The following is a 23040-nucleotide window of genomic DNA, read 5'->3' on the forward strand; positions in this document are numbered from 1 at the left end:
TCAGAAATGATTAATTTCATGTCTCAATCTGGGGAAAAGATTGATCTTTAATTGTAAAATGCTGAATAATGCCGGAAGTGGGGGAAACTTGTTTTAGTCCCTTCCTTCGGGGGATGCAACCTTTTCTTTGTCGTATCTCCGTCTCCGTCTCCGTCTCCGCTGAGGCCTAATCGTGGAGCTGGCGGCCTCCAACTGGAATCGATCTTGAGGCTCCGGAGGCAGAGCCAGGACTCCCCATCATGAAGCTGCCCGACTTCGGGGCTGTAGTGGCGCTGCAGCGGCGGCCCGACTTCGGAGCCTCGGAGGCTTCGGTCGCGGGCCCAGTGGACGACAACATCGGGAGCTCGCAGGTCCCAGGTTGGTGACCGATTCTCCGGAGCTCCCGCAACAACAGCTTCGTCCGCTGGACTGGAGGGTGGCAGCCTAGTCCGCCCCGCGCCGCGGACTTTGAACCAGCCCATTCGCGGAGCTCGGATTCGGCCGCGGGACTTACCATCACCCGGCGGGGGGGCCCAACATCGAAAGCCTGGATCGCCTCGACGCAGAGGGAGAACAAGGAAGGAAGAGACAAGGACTTTAAGACTTTTGCCTTCCATCACAGTGAGGAGGTGCCTGGTGGACTCACTGTGGAGGATGTTAAACTGTGTTCATTGTGTGTTCTGTTATTTTATTTTCTGTCATGGCTGCAAGGTACGCAATTTCGTTCAAACTAAAAGTTTGAATGACAATAAAGGAAACTTTATACTTATACTTTATACGTTGTAAAAGTTATTCTGATAGCTGAATTCCCAACATAAAAAATTGTTAGTAAATTAATTATTTGTCATATTTTAAACAATAATTGTTAAGAATACCAAAGAAAAAGTTGCTTAGCAACGATTCATTATCACACTTATAGGATTCTCCGACACACTTGATCAGTTTACCTGCTGCCAATATTGAGCCACTTCGGGTAAGTTTAATGCTTCACACAAGTACACAAGGTTTAGAACATCTTTCTGGAAACAACTCCCTCCAAATCCTGAAATAGATCAAAAGCCCTGGATATTAAAAATGTATGAATGAATGAATGAATAAGTTTATTGACCAAGTATGTACACATACAAGGAATTTGCTTTGGTGCTCCGCTCGCAAGTAACAACACGACATAGAGTAACAATTAAGAATGACACATAAAACATTAAATACTAATAATAAAACATTATAGTTTAAGCATGTGAATGAAATAAAATACCAGAGGAAAAATGAAGCTACAGACTTTTGGTTATTGAGTAGAGCTACTACTCATGGAAAAAAGCTGATTTATGTCTGGCTGTGGCAGCTTTGACAGTCCGGAATCGCCTTCCACAGCGAAATGCTTCAAAGAGTTTGTGGCCAGGGTGAGAGGGGTCAGAGAGGATCTTACCCACTCGCTTCCTGGCCCTTGCAGTGCACAGTTCGTCAATGGGGGGAAGGTTGCAGCCAACAACCTTCTCAGCTGATCGGGCGATTCGCTGCAGCCTCCAGGTGTCGTGCTTGGTGGCTGAGCCAAACCAGACCATGATGGAGAAGGTGAGGACAGACTCTACGATGGCCGTATAGAATTGGACCATCATTGCCTGTGGCAGATTGTGGTTTCTCAGCTGCCGCAGGAAGTACATCCTCTGTTGTGCCTTTTTGACTGTGGAGTCGATGGTGGCCCCCCATTTCAGGCCCTTGGAGATGATGGTTCCAATGAACAAAAGCATCTGTAAATCCCAACCACACTTGGTAATAAAAGATTTGGATCTCCATATCATAAAAACAAATTACTAACCAACACTGGCTTTGAGAAATTTGCTTCCAATTCTGTGATCCATGCCAACAGCACAAGCAACATCTTCAATATCAGCACCAGTTGCCTCACACAGAGCACTGATCGAGTTAATACTGCTTATTCGCTGAGCAAGAAATGCATTGGATGCCTAATGAAAAGGAAACAAAATAAATATGACTGAAGCATCTTCTCTCAGCACACTGTTTGGCAAGAATCTCATATGTACCTTTAACCCCTCCACACTCGCTTGTTTGTTTTTGTTTATCTTCCTTCAGTTAACTCTCAATAATCAGAGACAGATCCAAAGCTCTGCGGCCTATGTCCGAACTTGCACTGTCCCAATCACCGATCACCCGGGTGGGTGTTGACGTACATTGATCTCCAGTTAAGTAACATCTTGATTTTAAAACTTTCCCACTATATGAAAGCAGAAAATACTGGAAACACCCAGCAGATCAGGCAGCATCTGTTAAAAGAGAAAATGATGAGCGATCTTTGATCTAACTCTTTATCTATCCATAGATGCCACCTGACCTGCTGAGTGCTTCTTGCATTTAAAAATTTAAATTTAAATTTTTAGCAATGTTTAAATTTCTTCTCCCTCTTTATCTCCATTCCTACATTTTTTTTAAACATCTCCACTACTCAAATTCTGGACCATTCTTGAATGTTATTTAGTTTAGTTTAGTTTAGTTTAGAGATACAGTGCGGAAACAGGTCGTTTGGCCAACAGAGTCTGCGCTGACCAGCGACCCCGCACACTAACACTACCCTACACACACTAGGGACAATTTTACATTCATACCAAGCCAATTAACCCTCAAACCTGTACATCTTTGGAGTGTGGGAGGAAACAGAACATCTCGGAGAAAACCCTCGCGGTCACGGGGAGACATACAAATTCCCGACAGCCAAACACCCAGTCAGGATCAAACGTGGATCTCTGGAGCTGTAAGGCAGTAGCTACCGTACAGTTTCTACATCAATGGCTCCCATGGTCTTAATGCTCTGGAACTCCTTCTCTGTGGTCTGGCCACCTCTCATTCTTTCACTGACATTTTTAAAAGTCTACGTATTTGACTAACTTTTTTTCCTAGCATCGCCTGAAGTGGTTTATAGACAATAGACAATAAACAATAGGTGCAGGAGTAGGCCATTTGGCCCTTCGAGCCAGCACCACCATTCAATGTGATCATGGCTGGTCATCTACAATAGGTACCCTGTTCCTGCCTTCTCCCCATATCCCATGACTCCGCTATATTTAAGAGCTTTATCAAGCTCTCTTCTGAAAGTCTCCAGAGAACCGGCCTCCACCGCCTTCTGAGTTAGAGAATCACAACTCTCTGTGAAAAAGTTTTTCCTCATCTCCGTTCTAAATGCCTTACCCCTTATTCTTAAACTGTGGCCCCTGGTTCTGGACTCCCCCGACATTGGGAACGTTTCCTGCCTCTTGCGTGTCCAAACCCTTAATAATCTTATATGTTTCAATAAGATAACCTCTCATCCTTCTAAATTCCAGAGTATACAAGCCCACCCACTCCATTCTCTCAGTATATGACAGTCCCACCATCCCAGGAATTAACCTTGTGAACCTACGCTGCACTCCCTCGATAGCAAGAATGTCCTTCCTCAAATTAGGGGACCAAAACTGCACACAACACTCCAGGTGTGGTCTCACTAGGGCCCTGTACAACTGCAGAAGGACCTCTTTGCTCCTATACTCAACTTCTCTTGTTAAGAAGACCAACATGCCATTCGCTTTCTTCACTGCCTGCTGTACCTGCATGCGTACTTTCATTGACTGCTGAACAAGGACCCCCAGATCCCGTTGTACTTTCCCTTTTCCCAACTTGACACCATTTAGATAATAATCTGCCTTCCTGTTTTTGCTACCAAAGTGGATAACCTCACATTTATCCACATTAAACTGCATCTGCCAGGCATCTGCCCACTCACCCAACCTGTCCAAGTCACCCTGCATTCTCATAGCATCCTCCTCACAGTTCACACTGCCACCCAGCTTTGTGTCATCTGCAAATTTGCTAATGTTACTTTGAATCCCTTCATCTAAATCATTGATGTATATTGTAAATAGCTGTGGTCCCAGCACCGAGCCTTGGGGTACGCCACTAGTCACTGCCGGTCATTCTAAAAGGGACCCGTTAATCCCTACTCTCTGTTTCCTGTCTGCCAACCAATTTTTTATCAATGTCAGCACTCTACCCCCAATACCATGTGCCCTAATTTTGCCCACTAATCCCCTATGTGGACATTATCAAATGTTTTCTGAAAGTCCAGGTACACTACATCCACTGGCTCTCCCTTGTCTATTTTCCTAGTTACATCTTCAAAAAATTCCAGTAGATTAGTCAAGCATGATTTCCCCTTCGTAAATCCATGCTGACTCGGACCGATCCTGTTACTGCTATCCAAATGTTCGGCTATCTCATCTTTTATAATTGACTCCAGCATCTTCCCCACCACCGATGTCAGGCTAACTGGTCTATAATTCCCTGTTTTCTCTCTCCCGCCTTTCTTAAAAAGTGGGATAACATTAGCTACCCTCCAACATAAAAAGTGGGATAACATTAGCTACCCTCCAATTGACCTCTGCAAGTTACCACCTCATGCCTCCAAAATTGGGCTTACCCCAACTTCGGACCTTGTGGGCTTGTCCTATTCTTCTCCGCAACTTTTTAAAAACTAATAGAATTATGGTCACTGGTTCCAGAGTGCTCCCGCACAGACACTTCAGTCACAAATGTGCCACTATTTCATCTTTTATGATTGACTCCAGTATCTTTCCCACCACCAATGTCAGACTAACTGGTCTATAATTTCCTGTTTTCTCTCTCCCGCCTTTCTTAAAAAGTGGGATAACATTAGCTATCCTCCAGTCTACAGGAACTGATTCTGAGTCTATAGAACATTGGAAAATTATCACCAATGCATCCACAATTTCTAGAGCCACTTCCTTAAGTACCCTGGGATGCAGACCATCAGACCCTGGGGATTTATCAGCCTTCAGTTCCATCATTCTACCCAACACCGTTTCCTGCCTAATGTGGATTTCCTTCAGTTCCTCCGCTACCCCAGATCTTCTGGCCACTAGTACATCAGGAAAATTGTTTGTGTCCCCCTTAGTGAATGTTAAGTTTTGTTTGACAACCCTCCCATGAAACAAGTTAGGATGTTTTGCTATATTCTTTTAAATTAACATTATACCATTCAAGTTATTAATCTTGTTAGTATCTATGTGATTGTATTCAGTGCAGTGGACATGGCAAAACTGTCCAGTGGTTAGGAAAGGCTATGTAGTATTATTCTATTTACTGGAATTAAAGGGAGGTTGTGATGTCTTTGTAATGTACTATATGTAATATATGTAATGTTAATATATAATGTAAATGCCAGTGCCCCTTGAGGCCAAAAGAGAAGCTGGCAAATGTACCTGTGCCTCGTGACTGAGGTCGTGACTTTCTGGAAGTTTCAGTCATAGCAGATTAAACTTATCTTACACGATGGCGGACGTGAATTCATTGTGCTAGTCACAACAGGGCCTGACAGAGAACATTACAGGGGTTATCCAGGTGCCAAAAATGGTGCAGAACCTAATACTAATTCTCAATGTTTCGAAGATAGAATGATGTAGAATACCTTGATTAGCATAGGTTATTCATTATCAAAAGAAAACATAATTTAAAAAAAATTAAGGCCACTTGATGGATCAGAGGCAATCAAATACTTTTCAGCTGTGAGTAAAAGTTCATACAACTTAAATGACTGCTGTAAAATAGCAAATTTTAAAGATCTTCGTAAAGTCCAATAACACATTCTACTTTTAGGCAATTGCAAAATCCACTGAAAACTGAGTAAAAATATTTCATTAATGACAAATTAATTACTTGGATTTACAGCAGGCTCTTATATATAAATTGCCACATTAAAATTGCCACATAAAATAAATGATATGGCAGTTTAGAACAAAATATGATTATATAATATGATTATATAATATGATTATATAGGAATCAGAGAAAACTGGATTTTTGGAAAATAACACAGGATTTATCAGGCATTTTTAGAAGTTTGCTTCAAAGGAAGACGTTACCAACACAATTCGATGGTGAATTGTGGCAAAGATAAAAGTGAGCATACCAACTTGGGTAGACAAAAATGCTGGAGAAACTCAACGGGTGAGGCAGCATTTATGGAGCGAAGAAAATAAGCAACGTTGCCTATTTCCTTCGCACCATAGATGCTGCCTCACCCGCTGAGTTTCTCCAGCATTTTTGTCTACCTTCGATTTTCCAGCATCTGCAGTTCCTTCTTAAACATACCAACTTGGAAAGCTCCGAGGACCATGTGTTAGTTGTGATGATTTTGTTTTTTGGTACCCAATGTTCATACACGGCACAAAGTGCCTGGATCGCCTCCTGACCTTCCGGTGTATCATCACCACCAATCAGCACACGGTCTGGGTTCTTCAGATCATTAACCGCTGTCCCTTCTGCCAGAAATTCTGGGTTTGAGAGTACCTGCATGAAACAGAGGCCCCTGGTTAGAGTGCGTGGGAGTTGTGTGAGGCAACCTATTGCAAGCCAGATCCCAGACCAAGGGCTGGCTACCCTTTTCTGAAGAAGAGTCCAGACCTAAAATGTCACCCGTCCATTCTCTCCATAGATGCAGCCTAATCTGATGAGTTACTCCATATTCGAGCATCTGCAATTCCTTGTGTTTCTATCCTTTTCAATTCTTGAGTTAAACTTTATTTTCTAATATATTCAGTAATATTGTTAACCAGCACTTTACTAACATCTGCAATGTTGCTATGTCTAATGCAGGGAGATTACTTTCTCCAAAAATTTGAGTTTTTTCTAATGCAAACGAGTATATCTTTGACCTGCACATTAGCCGGCAGAACAATGCCTGGTCTCACCTGGAGATTGAGGTCTGGCTTTATGTTTGATTGGAATATCCTCCGAATGCTCTCAGCAGCTCTCACTGGCACAGTGCTTTTCTCAGTGACTATTTTGTACCCATTTGACACGGCCACGATTCTTCGAGCACAGGATTCAATGTGCTTCAGGTCCGCAGCGCGACCTTTTCCCATTCCATAAACCTTCGTGGGTGTATTCACCTATTACAAAGACAGCAGAACATTTAAGATAACATTTATGTTAACGTTTAAGTTAAGACCTGTCTCATAATGAACGCAAGTCAACCTCTACATGATTATAATTTTCAATATGCCTTTTACATAACTCAGCAATTTCAACTCATTACCATTGCTCCCACTTCTGTTGCTGGCAATGAATCTACCTTTGTCATTTTATCTCCTACAGATACACCTGTTATTTTATTGCACCATAATCCTTTAATAACATCCCTCAGCCTCCTGCGCTCCAAGGAACAAAGTCCTAGCTTGCCCAACCTCTCCCTACAGCTCAAGCCCTCAAGTCCTGGCACCATCCTCGTAAATCTCCTCTGCACTCTTTCCAGCTTAACAATATATTTCCTATAAAAGGATGACCATAACTGAACACAATACTCCAAGTAGGGCCTCACCGGTGTCTTGTACAACTGTAACATAACATCCAAACTTCTATATTCAATACACTTCTTGATCAATATACCAAAAGTCTTCTTGACTACCCTTCCAGCCATTTTCAGGAACCATGTATCTGCACTGCTGGATCCCTCTGCTCTGCAACACTCTGGGCCAAGCCATTCACTGTGAGGATCCCTGGTTTGACTTCCCAAAATGCACACCTCACATTTATCTGTATCAAACTCCAGCAACCTTTCCTCTGCCCACTTGCCCAACTGATCAGGATCCAGCTGTGATTCTTGATAATAATCTTCAAACTAGTATGTAAACTTACTAACCATGCCTCGCTCATACAAATCATTAATATAAACCACAAACAGCAATGGTTCTAGCACGGATCTCTGAGGCACTAGTCACATGCCTTCAGTCTGAAAAACAACCTTCCACCATCACCCTCTGCTTCCTTCCATGAAGCCAATTCTCTATCCAGTCAGCTAGCTCTCCCTGGATTGCATGCGATCTAACCTTCCAGAGTAGCCTACCATGCAGAACCTTATCAAATGCCTTGCTGAAGGCCATACAGACAGTTTTGCCCTCATTAACATTTTTGGTCACTTCTTCAAAAAACTCAGTCTTCTCGCTAATCACACACCTGTTTCCTTCCCCATACCCAGATACTATGCCCTCTTGCTTTTGCTGCCCTCTTAAAGTCCATTGCAGCTCAACTATTTTTCCAGTACTAATGGAGACATTAATCTGAAATGCTCCATTTGTTTCTCCCTCTGCAAATACTGTCTGACCACCTCAATATTTCCACCATGTTCTGTACTATTATAGATTTCTAACATCTTGTTATTTTGTGTTGGTATTGGTCTACCCGTTCACCTGCAAGGATCACTACCTTTAAAGGAGAAGAGGTGGGAATTTAGTTCACTGCACAAACCTCCTCCATTGTCTCTCCAGTTGGGTGGAAGTCCAATTGGTCTGGTTCTATTCTGCTCTATAGGAGTGTCTGCAATGACATTTTCCCCCACTTTCTGTTTCCCCTGGGGTCCCCCAAGCATCTCACCTTAGCTTTCCCCATTTTGCATTACATTGATCCTCAGTAACGTCATCAAAAAACACTGGATCACCTTCCACACATCCAACTGCAAATTCCACCACCAACTCTTCTTGACTACTCCAATGTCTCTCAATTTACCGATTACCTGTTCAACACTCAATACTAGATGGGAAGGAATTTACTTCTCTTAAATATGAGGAAGACCAAAGATATTGCAAGCAGGTCTGTATTCCACCAATTCCAACTCTCTCACTGACATCAGTGAAGCTAAACCGGTGTGTTCCCAACGTTGCTGTGATACTGGGATGAGTTCCTGACCACGTAACTGTGTAACTATTTTCACCTCCTTAACATCACTCAGTTAGAGTTCAGCCTGAGATAGACAATAGACAATAGGTGCAGGAGTAGGCCATTCGAGCCAGCACCGCCATTCAATGTGATCATGGCTGATCATCCCCAATCAGTACCCCGTTCCTGCCTTCTCCCCATATCCCATGACTCCGCTATTTTTAAGAGCCCTATCTAGCTCTCTCTTGAAAGCATCCAGAGAACCTGCCTCCACTGCCCTCTGAGGCAGAGAATTCCACAGACTCACCACTCTCTGTGAGAAAAAGGGTTTCCTCGTCTCCGTTCTAAATGGCTTATTCCTTATTCTTAAACTGTGGCCCCTGGTTCTGGACTCCCCCAACATCGGGAACATATTTCCTGCCTCTAGCGTGTCCAAGCCCTTAACAATCTTATGTGTTTCAATGAGATTCCCTCTCATCCTTCTAAACTCCAGAGTGTACAAGCCCAGCTGCTCCATTCTCTCAGCATATGACAGTCTCATGACAGTTTATTTGAATATTACCATGTGCTTACTGAATTGCATTGCCTCCTATTTACGCAATTTATTAATTTACTCTTGATGGCCTTCTTCCCTATCTCTGCACTCTCCTACAGCCCTTTGACTCACCAAGATATCTACACCTGTCCACTTGAACATCTTGAATTTTCCTAAACAAAAAATGTCAATCTCTCATTGTCAAGTGTATCCTCAATTCCCAAGCAATGAAAATTGCTTTTGAAATCTCTGCCTCTACCTCTCTTATAAGACATTACATTAAACCCAGCACTTTGGCCACGATTCTGGTTGCTTGTTCTCTTATGACCTTGTGTGCCTTGGTGTAAGATATGGTTTGATAAAGTCTCCTGTGAAATGCGTGGAGTATTTTGCTACTTTGAAAGTGCCATTCTGTTGTTGATAAAAAAATTACCGAAATAAATATGAGGTCGGATTCTTGAATGGCTTTGTCGATGTCAGTTGAGAAGAACAGGTTCTTTCCTCTGCACAATTCTACCACTTCCTTCAAACCAGGCTGAAAAAAAAGAAACCAGCAAGTAACATTTTATACTATCAGAATGGCAATCAGTAAAAAACGATATGAGCAATACATTGGATTCATATTTCAATGGCGTACCTCATAAATTGGAAGTGTATTTGAGTTCCAGGCCTCTATTCTTGCCTGGTTAACGTCTACAACTGTAATGCGAATCTCGGGACACATGTGAGCAATTACACTGCATGTTGGACCACCGACATATCCAGCACCGATGCAGCAGATTGTCTTAATTTCAAACATAGCTGCAGAAAAATAAAGACAGTGTGAAAAATAGATATTTTTAAAATTCTGTCATCAGGAATTCCTCATCACTGTCATTTTGCTTCTTCTTATCGAGTCCACATCACAAGATTAGAAATTGTTCTGCCAGAGTTGAACACACTTCTCGGCATCTGCATACAATGCCGTCTTGCGCATCTTGTGCGTGGTGGTGGAAAGATTGGTGGAAACAGGGGCGTGACGTGAATGCTCTTTCCTTGACCCAATCATTTTGCTGAGTCTCCAGCAAGCTCTCTGTATTGGGGAACAAGAAGCAAACCAAGGAGCAGAGTTCCAATGCCCCCCGCAGTCCCGTGAACTTCTCCTTTGACCATCTACTTCCATCGTTAGGATCTTGTACCACACATCATTGCTATCATAAAGGATGAGACATAAACTCCTCTTGGATCTTTTGCAGTGTACCTGAAGACATCTAGACTAATTTAGCTGTTGACTTTTATTTATGTTTTCCATGGGGAAAGCTTTAGATCTTTGATACAATCTGCCAGAAAAGTGTTAATTGCCTTCCTGAATTGTGCAAGCTACCCATGTACCACAGTTTTAAAATAATACAATACAATACGGTTTTATTCGTCACATTGCACATAAAGTGCAAGTGAAATAATAATGGAATTCTTACAAAGTAACTTCTTGTCAAAAGAATTTAAAAAAACAGTTTTTACTCCACAGTTGTGCCTTACATTTCTTTTACTATTGGCTTGTCCTAGAGATGATGGATTTTCATAACTGCAGCTTTAACACGACACACAATTAACCCGCCACACTCTTCAGAAAATATCATATCTACTAAAGTAAATAGACAAGGAAATTCTTGACCCACCTTAGGATAGCACCATTACCATGAATATTTTATTATAAATAAGGTTCTGGTCTTATATTTTCTCTTGAGCACAGCGCATCACTCCCACAATCATTCTAAACATCTTTAATAAAAGTATCAAATACTACAGTACAGCCAAATCCAGGATTGCAAGGCAAAATGGCCACATGACCAAGATTTTCACTTTTAATCTGTGCCCTTCAGCCTCTATGAATGCAAACCAAGAATAGAGTTAGTAATATGAGAGAAGTTACGAATCTGCTGTAATCACAAATCTTTCTGCTGTTTTACATTAGGTTATCAATGAAACGGAAGAACAATGATTATACATTCAGTCTGAAGAAGGTTCCGACCCAAATCATCGCCTAACCATGTCCTCCAGAGAAACTGCCTGAACTGTGATCTGAACAAAAATTATGATTGGACAGTACAACTTGTCAGCATATAAATATACAATTTACAAAGGACACATGGCATAAAGGTCGGCCATTTGATCCAATCAATCCACATCTATGTTTATGTTCTACACGAGCCTCTTTTACATCAGGGGGTTAATTTGCTGCAATTAGTTTAACTACTTTATATTGTGTCTCATAAGGTCATAAGGAATAGGAGTAGAATTCGGCCCATGTCTACTCCGCCATTCAATCATGGTTGATCTATCTCTTCCTCCTAACCCCATTCTCCTGCCTTCTCCCCATAACCTCTGTACTAATCAAGAATCTATCTTTCTATCTCTGCCTTCAAAATATCCACTGACTGCCTCTACAGCCTTCTGTGACAAAGAAGTCCACAGATTCACCACCCTCTGACTAAAGACATTTTCCCTCATCTACTTCCTAAAAGAACGTCCTTTAATTATGAGGCTATGACCTCTAATTCTAGACTCTCCCACTAATGGAAACATCCTCTCCACATCCACTCTATCCAAGCCTTTCACTATTCTGTACGTTTCAATGAGGTCCCCCCTCATTCTCCACCGTGTACAGGTCCAGTGATAACAAATGCTCATCATATGTTAACCTACTCATTCCTGGGATCATTCTTGAAAACCTCCTCTGGACCCTCTCCAGGGCCAGCACATCCTTCCTCAGATATGGTGCCCAAAATTGCTCACAATATTCCAAATGCGGCCTGAACAGCGCCTCTGCGATGCAAAACAAATTTCAGACTCGCTCTGACATCGTATTATAGAGCACTATATTATATTACATATACATATATTATTATAGAACATTACATCCCTGTTTTTGTATACAAGCCCTGTTGAAATAAAGGCTAGCATTGAATTTGCTTTATTTACTACTGATTCGACTTGCAGATTAACTTTTGGGGAATTCTGCACCAGCGCTCTCAAGTCCCAATTTCTGGATTCTCTCCCCATTTAGAAAATAGTCTATGCCTTTATTCCTACTACCAAAATGCATGACTTCACACGTTGTTACACAATATTCCATCTGCCACTTCTCTGCCCACTCTCCCAACCTGTCCAAGTCCTTCTGCAGAGTCCCTGCTTTCTCTACACTACCTGCCCCTCCACCTATTTTTGTATCATCCCCAAACTTAACCACAATGCCCTCGTCCAAGTCAATAACATACATTGTGAAGAGTAGCGGCCCCAGCACCGACCCCTGTGGAACTCCACTATTCACTGGCAGCCAACCAAGTCTCGACCCAAAACTTCACCAATCGACGTTCTCCAGAGATGCTGCATGACTTGCTGAGTTACTCCAACACTTTGTATCATTTTGTGTAGTAACTAGCATCTACAGTTCCTTGTTTCTACTTTGTTACAGTCTAACTTCCTATGTAACAAAAAATATTTCCCAGTAAATTTCAGTTTTAAAGTCCAGACTAGCAGTTTTCTTGTCTATCTTACCTTGTGTTGGGCAGAGGCTCTGTACAAGACAATGTGTAATGAAATTATATTGAAGACTCAAATGGAGGGTTCAGAAAACATGAGGATATTTGACATTGTAGGTCGTCATTTTTTCCAGGAATAAACTTTATTCAGAATGAAAAATATATACAAAACAGTGCTTTCTGGAGGCAGTGGTCATAGAGGAACACCATGTAATGTCAGCTTGTCTGACCATGACGGTCTTCGACGTGAAGAGGAAGTCTGTCTAGGACCGAGGTGAGTCGCCTAGTCTCGACCAGGAGAATTGCGGCTGCAATCCACCCGCAGGGTTGCTGGAGACATCGCACGACTTTGCATCTTTGACCGTCTCCATCAGGAGCCAGGAGGCCCTGTCCAGTCCGCTCTCAGCACCACCGGATCGTCCAGCCGCATCGATGATGCAGTAGAAGTCACTGACCAGAACGACCGACTGAGCCATGGGAGCTGCTGGAGGGCAGCCAGCTGCTCGCTCTGCACAGGCGAGATGTACACGTCGGTTAGCCAGAGCAGAGTTACAATACATTACATCCGCCATGAGGAGACGCTCCCCATCTACCTCCCTGACTTTAGTGATCGAGAGGTTGCCTCCCTGCAACAGGATCCCCGGTTGGCAGCGTAACAATATAACGACAATCATGGGGCCACCATCGTGACCACCTTCAATAGCTTTGGAGGTGTGACTGCCACACTCTGTTTAAAAGTCACATTTGCCTTGACCTTGGCAAGGTACACAATGCACAATGCTCTTTACACTGCATACATTTAGAGATGCCAATTTTACCTCCATTACAATCTTGGGAGTTCACTGTCCTGAGCCCTCCTGCCCACAGCATTGGTGAACTTAAGCACCGTTTCCAGGCTCAGGTACTGGGGTGTCATCTTTCTCAAGGGAGGCATCTCCTCTGGCAACGCTGGTGGTATTGCTTGGACGAGATCCTTCCTTGATCCTCTCTGCACCCTCCACCTCCCCGAGCTGGGGTCCGTTGGGCAGTTCACTGCTCCAGGTCTCGTGGAACTGAGCACTTTACTGTACCCAGTCTCCCTGAGCTGAGATGCGCTGAGCACTTTACTGTTCCCAGTCTCCCTGAGCTCAGTGCTTTACTCCTCCCGGTCTCCTGAAGCTGGGCTGTAATGGGCAGTTCCCTGCTCCCAGTCTCTTGGAGCTTGGATGTGTTGGGAGATTCGAATATCATAATCTCCCGGAGCTGGCGTGTGACAGGCACATTTCTCCCCTTGTACGTGCCTATCGGTTGGTCCTTCCTGAGCTCTGTAATGTTTCCGCTTTCTCTGCCTGCATCATAGGCTCTTTAATTTGGATTCACCCTTTGACGAGGAGAGGTTGCTGGCACCAGTCTGTGGCAGCACTTTTTTTGCCAATGCCGTTGTTCGTTAGTCCGTCTTCAAAGGCTTTTTCTTCTTTACCACCATCTGCCATCGGCCCTTTTTGTTCTTCCCCGACTCTCTTTTTTATTGATTATCCCTCCTGGAGTGGGTTCAGTGGGTCCATGGCTGGAGTTTGGGAGCTCACTGTGGTTGGGCTACCCGTACACTTCCTGGTCTCGAGAAAGTGTAGCTTAACCTTTGCAAATCTCTGTGTAGGCATCTAGTGCAACATTGTATACAATTCTGGCCACCACATTTTAGGAAGGTTGATCTGCCTTGGAAACTTTATTGAGGAGATTTACCATGGATGACATTTTTATGAAGTATCTTAACCTAGAGTCAAAGTTTTACAGCATGGAAACAGGCCCTTTGGCCCAACTTGCCCACGCTGGCATGTCCCATCTCCACTAATCCCACCTTCTTTTGTTTGACCCATATCCCTCTAAACCCGCCCTATCCATGTGCCTGCCTCAACTACCTCCTCTGGCAGCTCATTCCATACACCTTCCACCCTTTGTGTGAAAAAGTTACCCCCCAGATTCCTACTAAATCTTTCCTCTCTCACCTTAAACTCATGTCCTCTGGTTCTCGATTCCCCTTCTCTGGGCAAGAGAATCTGTGCGTCTACCCAATCTATTCCTCTCATGATTTTATACACCTCTATAAGATCACCCCTCACCCTCCTGCACTCCAAGGAATAGAGTGCTAGCGTGCTCAATCTCTCCCTAAACTTCAGGCCCTCGGGTCCTGGCAACATACTCGTAGATCTTCTCTGCACCCTTTTCAGCTTGACATCTTTCCTATAATATGATGCCCAAAAACTGAGCACAATACTCTAAAACCAATGTCACACGGGGTAGGAGATTGCAACCTTCACGTGGTCCGCCCTGTTTCAACAAATGCAATCAACCTGCTGTGCACATTCAAACAAGATCAAATAGAACAAGTTGTCCTACAACTTTAGGCTGTGCACGCCATACGTACGAAGAACAATGTCACACAACTGCAGCATGACCTCCCAACATCTATACGCAATGTTCTGACTGATCAAGGCCAATGTTCCAAAAGCCTTTTCAACCACCCTATCTACCCATGATGCCACTTTCAACAAACTATGTACCTGTACTCCTACTAGATTCCTCTGCTCTATACTCGGGTCACTGCATTGAAGGCAGCCTCTGCCTACAGTCCGTTTGTTTTTTAAATCTTTTTTTATTATTTTTCGTCACAGTTTAAAAGTTTGTTTTGGGGAATCTTTAGCTTTTCTATGTGGGGGAGGGGGGTAGGGTAAGGGGGAAACTGTTTCCCAGTCGCTTCCTGGCGGGGACATGACTATTCTCCGAGTCGCGTCCTCGCCCCCCTCCACCTGGATTGTCGCGGCCTTTCCTGCCGGGGACTGGACCAGAGTTTCAACAGCGGCGGCGCAGTGCTGGAGTCACCGCGGAGCGGGCGATGCCGACCTGGATCGCCGTTTGGAGCTCTGGAGCATTGTGCCGCTGCTCCAACATCGCTGAGCTGTGGTTTGGGAGAGCTTCCATCGTGGCCAGCGCTGAACACATCGCGGAGTCCTGGAGCCCTTTGCCGAGGGCCGCCAGCGTTGCATCTCCACCCAGCGTGGCCTGAGGACTTCGGGAGCCGCGGAGGTGCCCGACTCGGATGTCCAAGCCACTGAGGAGGTCCTCCAGTCCCGATGTCAGACTTCCATCACCCCGGCGAGCGGGCCTGAACATAGGGCCGCCCGGAGCTGCGAGAGCGGGGGATTCGGGAGCCCCCCCGAACACGGGAGGCCAACAGGGGAGGACGACTGCATTTTTGGAGCATTCCCTCACAGTGGGAATTTGATCCCGCTGTGTGGGGATGTCTGCTTACAAAAAAAAAACTATCGTGTCCTGTGCTCTTTATTATTTATTTGTATGGCTGTATGGCGAACACACATTTCACTGTACCAATTGATACATGTGACAAATAAATGTATCTTGTATCTATCTTGTATCTACAACACTACCCAGAGCCCTACCGTTTATTGTGCAGGTTCTGCCCATGTTAATGCTCCCAGAATGCAACACCTAATATTTCTGTGTATTAAAACATATAAACATAAAAAATAGGTGCAGAAGTGCGCCATTCGGCCCTTCGAGGCAACACTGCCATTCAAAATTATCATGGCTGATCATCGAAAATCAGTACCCTGTTCCTGCTTTTTCCCCATATCCCTTGATTCCGTTAGCCCTAAGAACTAAATTAACTCTCTCTTGAAAACATTCAGTGAATTGGCCTCCACTGCCTTCTGTGGCAGAGAATTCCACAGATTCACAACCCTCTGGGTGAAAAGGTTGTTTCTCATCTCAGTCCTAAATGGCCTACTTATTCTTAAACTGTGACCCCTGGTTCTGGACTCCGCCAACATGGGGAACATTTTTCCTACATCTAGCCTGTCCAATCCCTTAAGAATTGTATATGTTTCTCTAAGAACCCTCTCATCCTTCTAGATTCCAGTGATTACATAGAAACATAGAAATTAGGTGCAGGAGTAGGCCATTCGGCCCTTCGAGCCTGCACCGCCATTCAATATGATCATGGCTGATCATCCAACTCAGTATCCCGTACCTGCCTTCTCTCCATACCCTCTGATCCCCTTAGCCACAAGGGCCACATCTAACTCCCTCTTAAATATAGCCAATGAACTGGCCTCGACTACCCTCTGTGGCAGGGAGTTCCAGAGATTCACCACTCTCTGTGTGAAAAAAGTTCTTCTCATCTCGGTTTTAAAGGATTTCCCCCTTATCCTTAAGCTGTGACGCCTTGTCCTGGACTTCCCCAACATCGGGAGCAATCTTCCTGCATCTAGCCTGTCCAACCCCTTAAGAATTTTGTAAGTTTCTATAAGATCCCCTCTCAATCTCCTAAATTCTAGAGAGTATAAACCAAGTCTATCCAGTCTTTCTTCATAAGACAGTCCTGACATCCCAGGAATCAGTCTGGTGAACCTTCTCTGCACTCCCTCTATGGCAATAATGTCCTTCCTCAGATTTGGAGACCAAAACTGTACGCAATACTCCAGGTGTGGTCTCACCAAGACCCTGTACAACTGCAGTAGAACCTCCCTGCTCCTATACTCGAATCCTTTTGCTATGAAAGCTAACATACCATTCGCTTTCTTCACTGCCTGCTGCACCTGCATGCCCACTTTCAATGACTGGTGTACCATGACACCCAGGTCTCGCTGCATCTCCCCTTTTCCTAGTCGGCCACCATTTAGATAATAGTCTGCTTTCCTGTTTTTGCCACCAAAATGGATAACCTCACATTTATCCACATTATACTGCATCTGCCAAACATTTGCCCACTCACCCAGCCTATCCAAGTCACCTTGCAGTCTCCTAGCATCCTCCTCACAGCTAACACTGCCCCCCAGCTTAATGTCATCCGCAAACTTGGAGATATTGCCTTCAATTCCCTCATCCAGATCATTAATATATATTGTAAATAGCTGGGGTCCCAGCACTGAGCCTTGCGGTACCCCACTAGTCACTGCCTGCCATTGTGAAAAGGACCCGTTTACTCCTACTCTTTGCTTCCTGTTTGCCAGCCAGTTCTCTATCCACATCAATACTGAACCCCCAATGCCGTGTGCTTTAAGTTTGTAAACTAATCTCTTATGTGGGACCTTGTCGAAAGCCTTCTGGAAGTCCAGATACACCACATCCACTGGTTCTCCCCTATCCACGCTACTAGTTACATCCTCGAAAAATTCTATAAGATTCGTCAGACATGATTTACCTTTTGTAAATCCATGCTGACTTTGTCCAATGATTTCACCACTTTCCAAATGTGCTGCTATCCCATCTTTAATAACTGACTCTAGCAGTTTCCCCATTACCGATGTTAGACTAACTGGTCTGTAATTCCCCGTTTTCTCTCTCCCTCCCTTCTTAAAAAGTGGGGTTACGTTTGCTACCCGCCAATCCTCAGGAACTACTCCAGAATCTAAAGAGTTTTGAAAGATTATTACTAATGCATCCACTATTTCTGGAGCTACTTCCTTAAGTACTCTGGGATGCAGCCTATCTGGCCCTGGGGATTTATCGGCCTTTAATCCATTTAATTTACCCAACACCACTTCCCGGCTAACCTGGATTTCACTCAATTCCTCCAACTCCTTTGACCCGCGGTCCCCTGCTATTTCCGGCAGATTATTTATGTCTTCCTTAGTGAAGACGGAACCAAAGTAGTTATTCAATTGGTCCGCCATATCCTTGTTCCCCATGATCAACTCACCTGTTTCTGACTGCAAGGGACCTACATTTGTTTTAACTAATCTCTTTCTTTTCACATATCTATAAAAACTTTTGCAGTCAGTTTTTATGTTCCCTGCCAGTTTTCTTTCATAATCTATTTTTCCTTTCCTAATTAAGCCCTTTGTCCTCCTCTGCTGGTCTCTGAATTTCTCCCAGTCCTCCCTCCCTGCTGCTTTTTCTGGCTAATTTGTACGCATCATCCTTCGCTTTGATACTATCCCTGATTTCCCTTGTTATCCACGGATGCACTACCTTCCCTGATTTATTCTTTTGCCAAACTGGGATGAACAATTTTTGTAGTTCATCCATGCAGTCTTTAAATGTCTTCCATTGCATATCCACCGTCAACCCTTTTAGAATTAATTGCCAGTCAATCTTGGCCAATTCACGTCTCATACCCTCAAAGTTACCTTTCTTTAAGTTCAGAACCATTGTTTCTGAATTAACAATGTCACTCTCCATCCTAATGAAGAACTCAACCATATTATGGTCACTCTTGCCCAAGGGGGCACGTACAACAAGACTGCTAACTAACCCTTCCTCATTACTCAATACCCAGTCCAAAAAAGCCTGCTCTCTCGTTGGTTCCTCTACATGTTGATTTAGATAACTATCCCGCATACATTCCAAAAAATCCTCTTCCTCAGCACCCCTGCCAATTTGATTCACCCAATCTATATGTAGATTGAAGTCACCCATTATAACGGTTTTGCCTTTGTCGCACGCATTTCTAATTTCCTGTTTGATACCATCTCCAACTTCACTACTACTGTTAGGTGGCCTGTACACAACACCCACCAGTGTTTTCTGCCCATTAGTGTTTCGCAGCTCTACTCATACCGATTCCACATCCTGCAAACTAATGTCCTTCCTTTCCATTGCGTTAATCTCCTCTCTAATCAGCAACGCTACCCCACCTCCTTTTCCTTTCTCTCTATCCCTCCTGAATATTGAATATCCATGGATGTTCAGCTCCCAGCCTTGGTCACCCTGGAGCCATGTCTCCGTGATCCCAACTATATCATAGTCATTAATAGCTATCTGCACATTCAACTCATCCACCTTATTACGAATGCTCCTTGCATTGAGACACAAAGCCTTCAGGCTTGTTTTTACAACACTCTTACCCCTTATACAATTTTGTTGAAAAGTGGCCCTTTTTGATTTTTGCCCTGGATTTTCCGGCCTGCCACTTTTACTTTTCACCTTGCTACCTATTGCTTCTACCCTCATTTTACACCCCTCTGTCTCTACGCTCACACATTTAAGAAACCCTTTCCCTTTAACTCCATCCTCCACTAGCCCATTCGACACCCCACCCCCCTTATTCAGTTTAAAACCACCCGTGTAGCAGTGGCAAACCTGCCTGCCAGAATGCTGGTCCCACACCTGTTAAGATGCAATCCGTCCCTTTTGTACAGTTCCCCCTTACCCCAAAACAGATCCCAGTGATCTAAGAATCTAAATCCCTGCCCCGTGCACCAGTTCCTCAGCCACACGTTCAGGTCCCGTATCTCCCTGTTCCTGCTCTCGCCAGCACGAGGAACTGGAAGCAAACCGGAGATAACAACCCTGGAGGTCCTGCTTTTCAGCATTTTTCCGAGCTCTCTAAAGTCACGCTGCAGAATAATCATCCCCTTCTTTCCGACATCGTTTGTGTCGACATGCACTACCACTTCCGGATGTTCACCTTCGCCCTTGAGGATTTTCTGCACTCTGTCCGTGACATCCTGGATCCTGGCACCAGGAAGGCAGCACACCATCCTCGCATCCCGTCTGTTGCCGCAGAAACCCCTGTCCGTACCTCTCACAATGGAGTCTCCCACTACAATGGCGTTGCCCGACTTTGGCCTTTTTGGTTTTGGCTCAACAGCCCTTTCCCATTACCGATGTAAGGCTAACTGGTCCATAATTCTCAGTTTTCTCTCTCCCTCCTTTCTTAAAATGTGGGGTTACATTGGCTACCCTCCGGTCCACTGATCCAGAGTCGAGTGAACATTGGAAAATGATCACCAATGCATCCACGATTTCTAGGGCACCTCCTTGAGTACTCCGGGATACAGGACATCAGGCCCTGGGGATTTATCTGCCTTCATTCCCAACAGTTTACCTAACACCATTTCTTGACTAATGTGGATTCCATTCAGTTCCTCTCTCCCATTAGATCCTCGCCCCCCTAATATTTAAATTCCATCAACTATTCTTCACCCACCTACACAACCGATCAAGATCCAGCTGTAATTTTTGACAACCATCTTCACTATCTACAATACCACATACTTCTGCAAACTTGCTAACCATCCAACACTCTCATCCAAATCAAACCTTGGTAAACTCTTACTACAGCAGAACAAATTAAAAGGGGAAACCGAGCACAACTCTTAAAGACTGAATACTTTTCATTAAATAAGAAAGAGGAACTTTGCAAAATGAAAGGGATCCGTGTAATCGGTTACATGGCCGAACAAATCTGAGGAAGGACATTATTGCCATAGAGGGAGTGCAGAGAAGGTTCACCAGACTGATTCCTGGGATGTCAGGACTGTCTTATGAAGAAAGACTGGATAGACTTGGTTTATACTCTCTAGAATTTAGGAGATTGAGAGGGGATCTTATAGAAACTTACAAAATTCTTAAGGGGTTGGACAGGCTAGATGCAGGAAGATTACTCCCGATGTTGGGGAAGTCCAGGACAAGGGGTCACAGCTTAAGGATAAGGGGGAAATCCTTTAAAACCGAGATGAGAAGAACTTTTTTCACACAGAGAGTGGTGAATCTCTGGAACTCCCTGCCACAGAGGGTAGTCGAGGCCAGTTAATTGGCTATATTTAAGAGGGAGTTAGATGTGGCCCTTGTGGCTAAGGGGATCAAAGGGTATGGAGAGAAGGCAGGTACGGGGTACTGAGTTGGATGATCAGCCATGATCATATTGAATGGCGGTGCAGGCTCGAAGGGCCGAATGGCCTACTCCTGCACCTAATTTCTGTTTCTATGTAACACCCCCCTCCCCCCCCCCGAACCATGTCGCAAGGAAATATGAAGAAACACCGCCATGAAAATACCCAGAATTGACACGATAAAGTACAGTGGTTGGAAAGCTTTGTTGTAAACGTGGGGGAGTCAGATATTCTAAGAACTTTCCAAAGATAAAGTGCAAGTGTTAACAGGACGGGACCAAACTGCTCCGGCCTGTTGCGCGGAGTAACCTTGCCCGGTGCAATTCCGACAGATATCTGGCCACGCCCACGCCGCACACAAAACCAACAAGACATTTATTTAATCGCAACGGTTGAATTTTGTTAAACTCATACTCTTAAAATAAACTGACGAACAAGCTGTCTTAAAAAGGACGGATCTGCCGTGAAAAGAGGTCCGCATCAGAAACGTGGCGCTCAGTTACAGAGAAACAACGGGACTGCGTTTCCCCGTGGAGGAACAGCGGCGGCTTGGAGCTGGGGAGCTGCTTCACCCTCTCCTTCCTTCACACACTCAAGAGTCAAGACTGCCCCGCGTCTGGCATCCCCGCACCCAGAGCGCAGGTCCCACTTCCGTCCAACCAAATATTTACCTTCTGTCAAGTTTCGGAGTTGCTGCTCCATTCAAAGTTTGAATGCTTCTTCCGTGTCTCACGGCGCATGGTCGACATTTGACCTAAAACATGAAACGAATAATAATGAGGTGACGGCCGGTGAAGCGCAGCCCATCCCCCTGGCGGGTCCAAACTCAGAGCAACTCTTGGATCCGCCGAGACATGGACTCACTGAGAGACGCAAAACACAAACTGCTGGAGTAACTTAGCGGGTCAGACAGCATCTGTGGGAGGGATGAACAGACGACATTTCGGGGTCGAGGCCCTTCTTCGGAACTGAAGGAGTGGGGGAGAGGAAGCTGAAGAAGAAGGGGAGGGTGTGGGGCAAAGCCTGGCGAATGATTCTAGCAGTCTGAAAGGTTCCGACCCGAATTGTTGCCTCTGCAATTGTCCACCAGTGATGCTGCCTGACCCACTTTGTGCGTTACTCAATATTCTAGCATCCGCAGTTCATTCTGGCAAATGATAAGTGGATATAGGTGAGGGGAGTAATTGGCAGATGGGTGGAATAAGTGACAAAGGTTGGAAGTGAAAATAAGGCAAAAGGGTGTCAGATAAGGGAACCTTGAGCCGGAGGGATTATTTGGTGGAAGAGGTTGGGGGAAGGGGGAGGAGGGAGGGCATAGGGGTGGAAGATGAACGTAGGGAGGAGGGGGAAGAGTAACGTGTCTGGGGTGGAATGGGAGATGGCGGTAGAAATATATGTGCGCGAGGGAGCACACGGGTAAAGAAAGAGGAGCAGTGCGATAACACTTGGTATTTGAGAATTCAGTGTTCATAACAGGGTTGTAATGAAAGTAAAATTACTTTCACAAGCCTTGGTGGACCGATCGCAAGTACTTTCACCAGGGCCAGATTTAGATGAAGAGAGGCCCTAAGCTATTTCACTTGTGAGACCCCCCCTCCCCAATCCCCCACCCCCACGACTGGAGGACCATGACTACCCGACAGTAACAGTGTTAGGCCTGCTGCTTCAACAT

At 44.6% G+C, this 23040-nt stretch overlaps 1 protein-coding gene and 1 long non-coding RNA gene across 2 annotated transcripts in view; one reads left to right on the forward strand and one right to left on the reverse strand.

The window, feature by feature from the left end:
• ugdh (UDP-glucose 6-dehydrogenase) overlaps positions 1–22200 on the reverse strand; it is a 45558-nt gene extending 23358 nt beyond the window's left edge. The window contains exons 1-7 of the mRNA XM_033027167.1: positions 22040–22200; positions 9870–10033; positions 9666–9767; positions 6735–6935; positions 6136–6333; positions 1796–1943; positions 927–1021 (exon numbers count right to left, since the gene is read on the reverse strand). Of these exons, the coding sequence (XP_032883058.1) occupies positions 927–1021; positions 1796–1943; positions 6136–6333; positions 6735–6935; positions 9666–9767; positions 9870–10033; positions 22040–22070 (939 nt within the window). The 5' untranslated portion in view covers positions 22071–22200. The remainder of the gene's footprint in view (positions 1–926; positions 1022–1795; positions 1944–6135; positions 6334–6734; positions 6936–9665; positions 9768–9869; positions 10034–22039) is intronic.
• Positions 5136–22720, forward strand: LOC116977020. Its single transcript, XR_004413103.1, has 3 exons — positions 5136–5248; positions 14355–14359; positions 22710–22720. It is a non-coding gene; the product is annotated as an uncharacterized LOC116977020 (long non-coding RNA).
• Positions 22721–23040: the final 320 nt, after the last annotated feature.

The sequence above is a fragment of the Amblyraja radiata genome, chromosome 1 (genome assembly GCF_010909765.2).
Source record: "Amblyraja radiata isolate CabotCenter1 chromosome 1, sAmbRad1.1.pri, whole genome shotgun sequence".
Classification (NCBI taxonomy): domain Eukaryota; kingdom Metazoa; phylum Chordata; class Chondrichthyes; order Rajiformes; family Rajidae; genus Amblyraja; species Amblyraja radiata.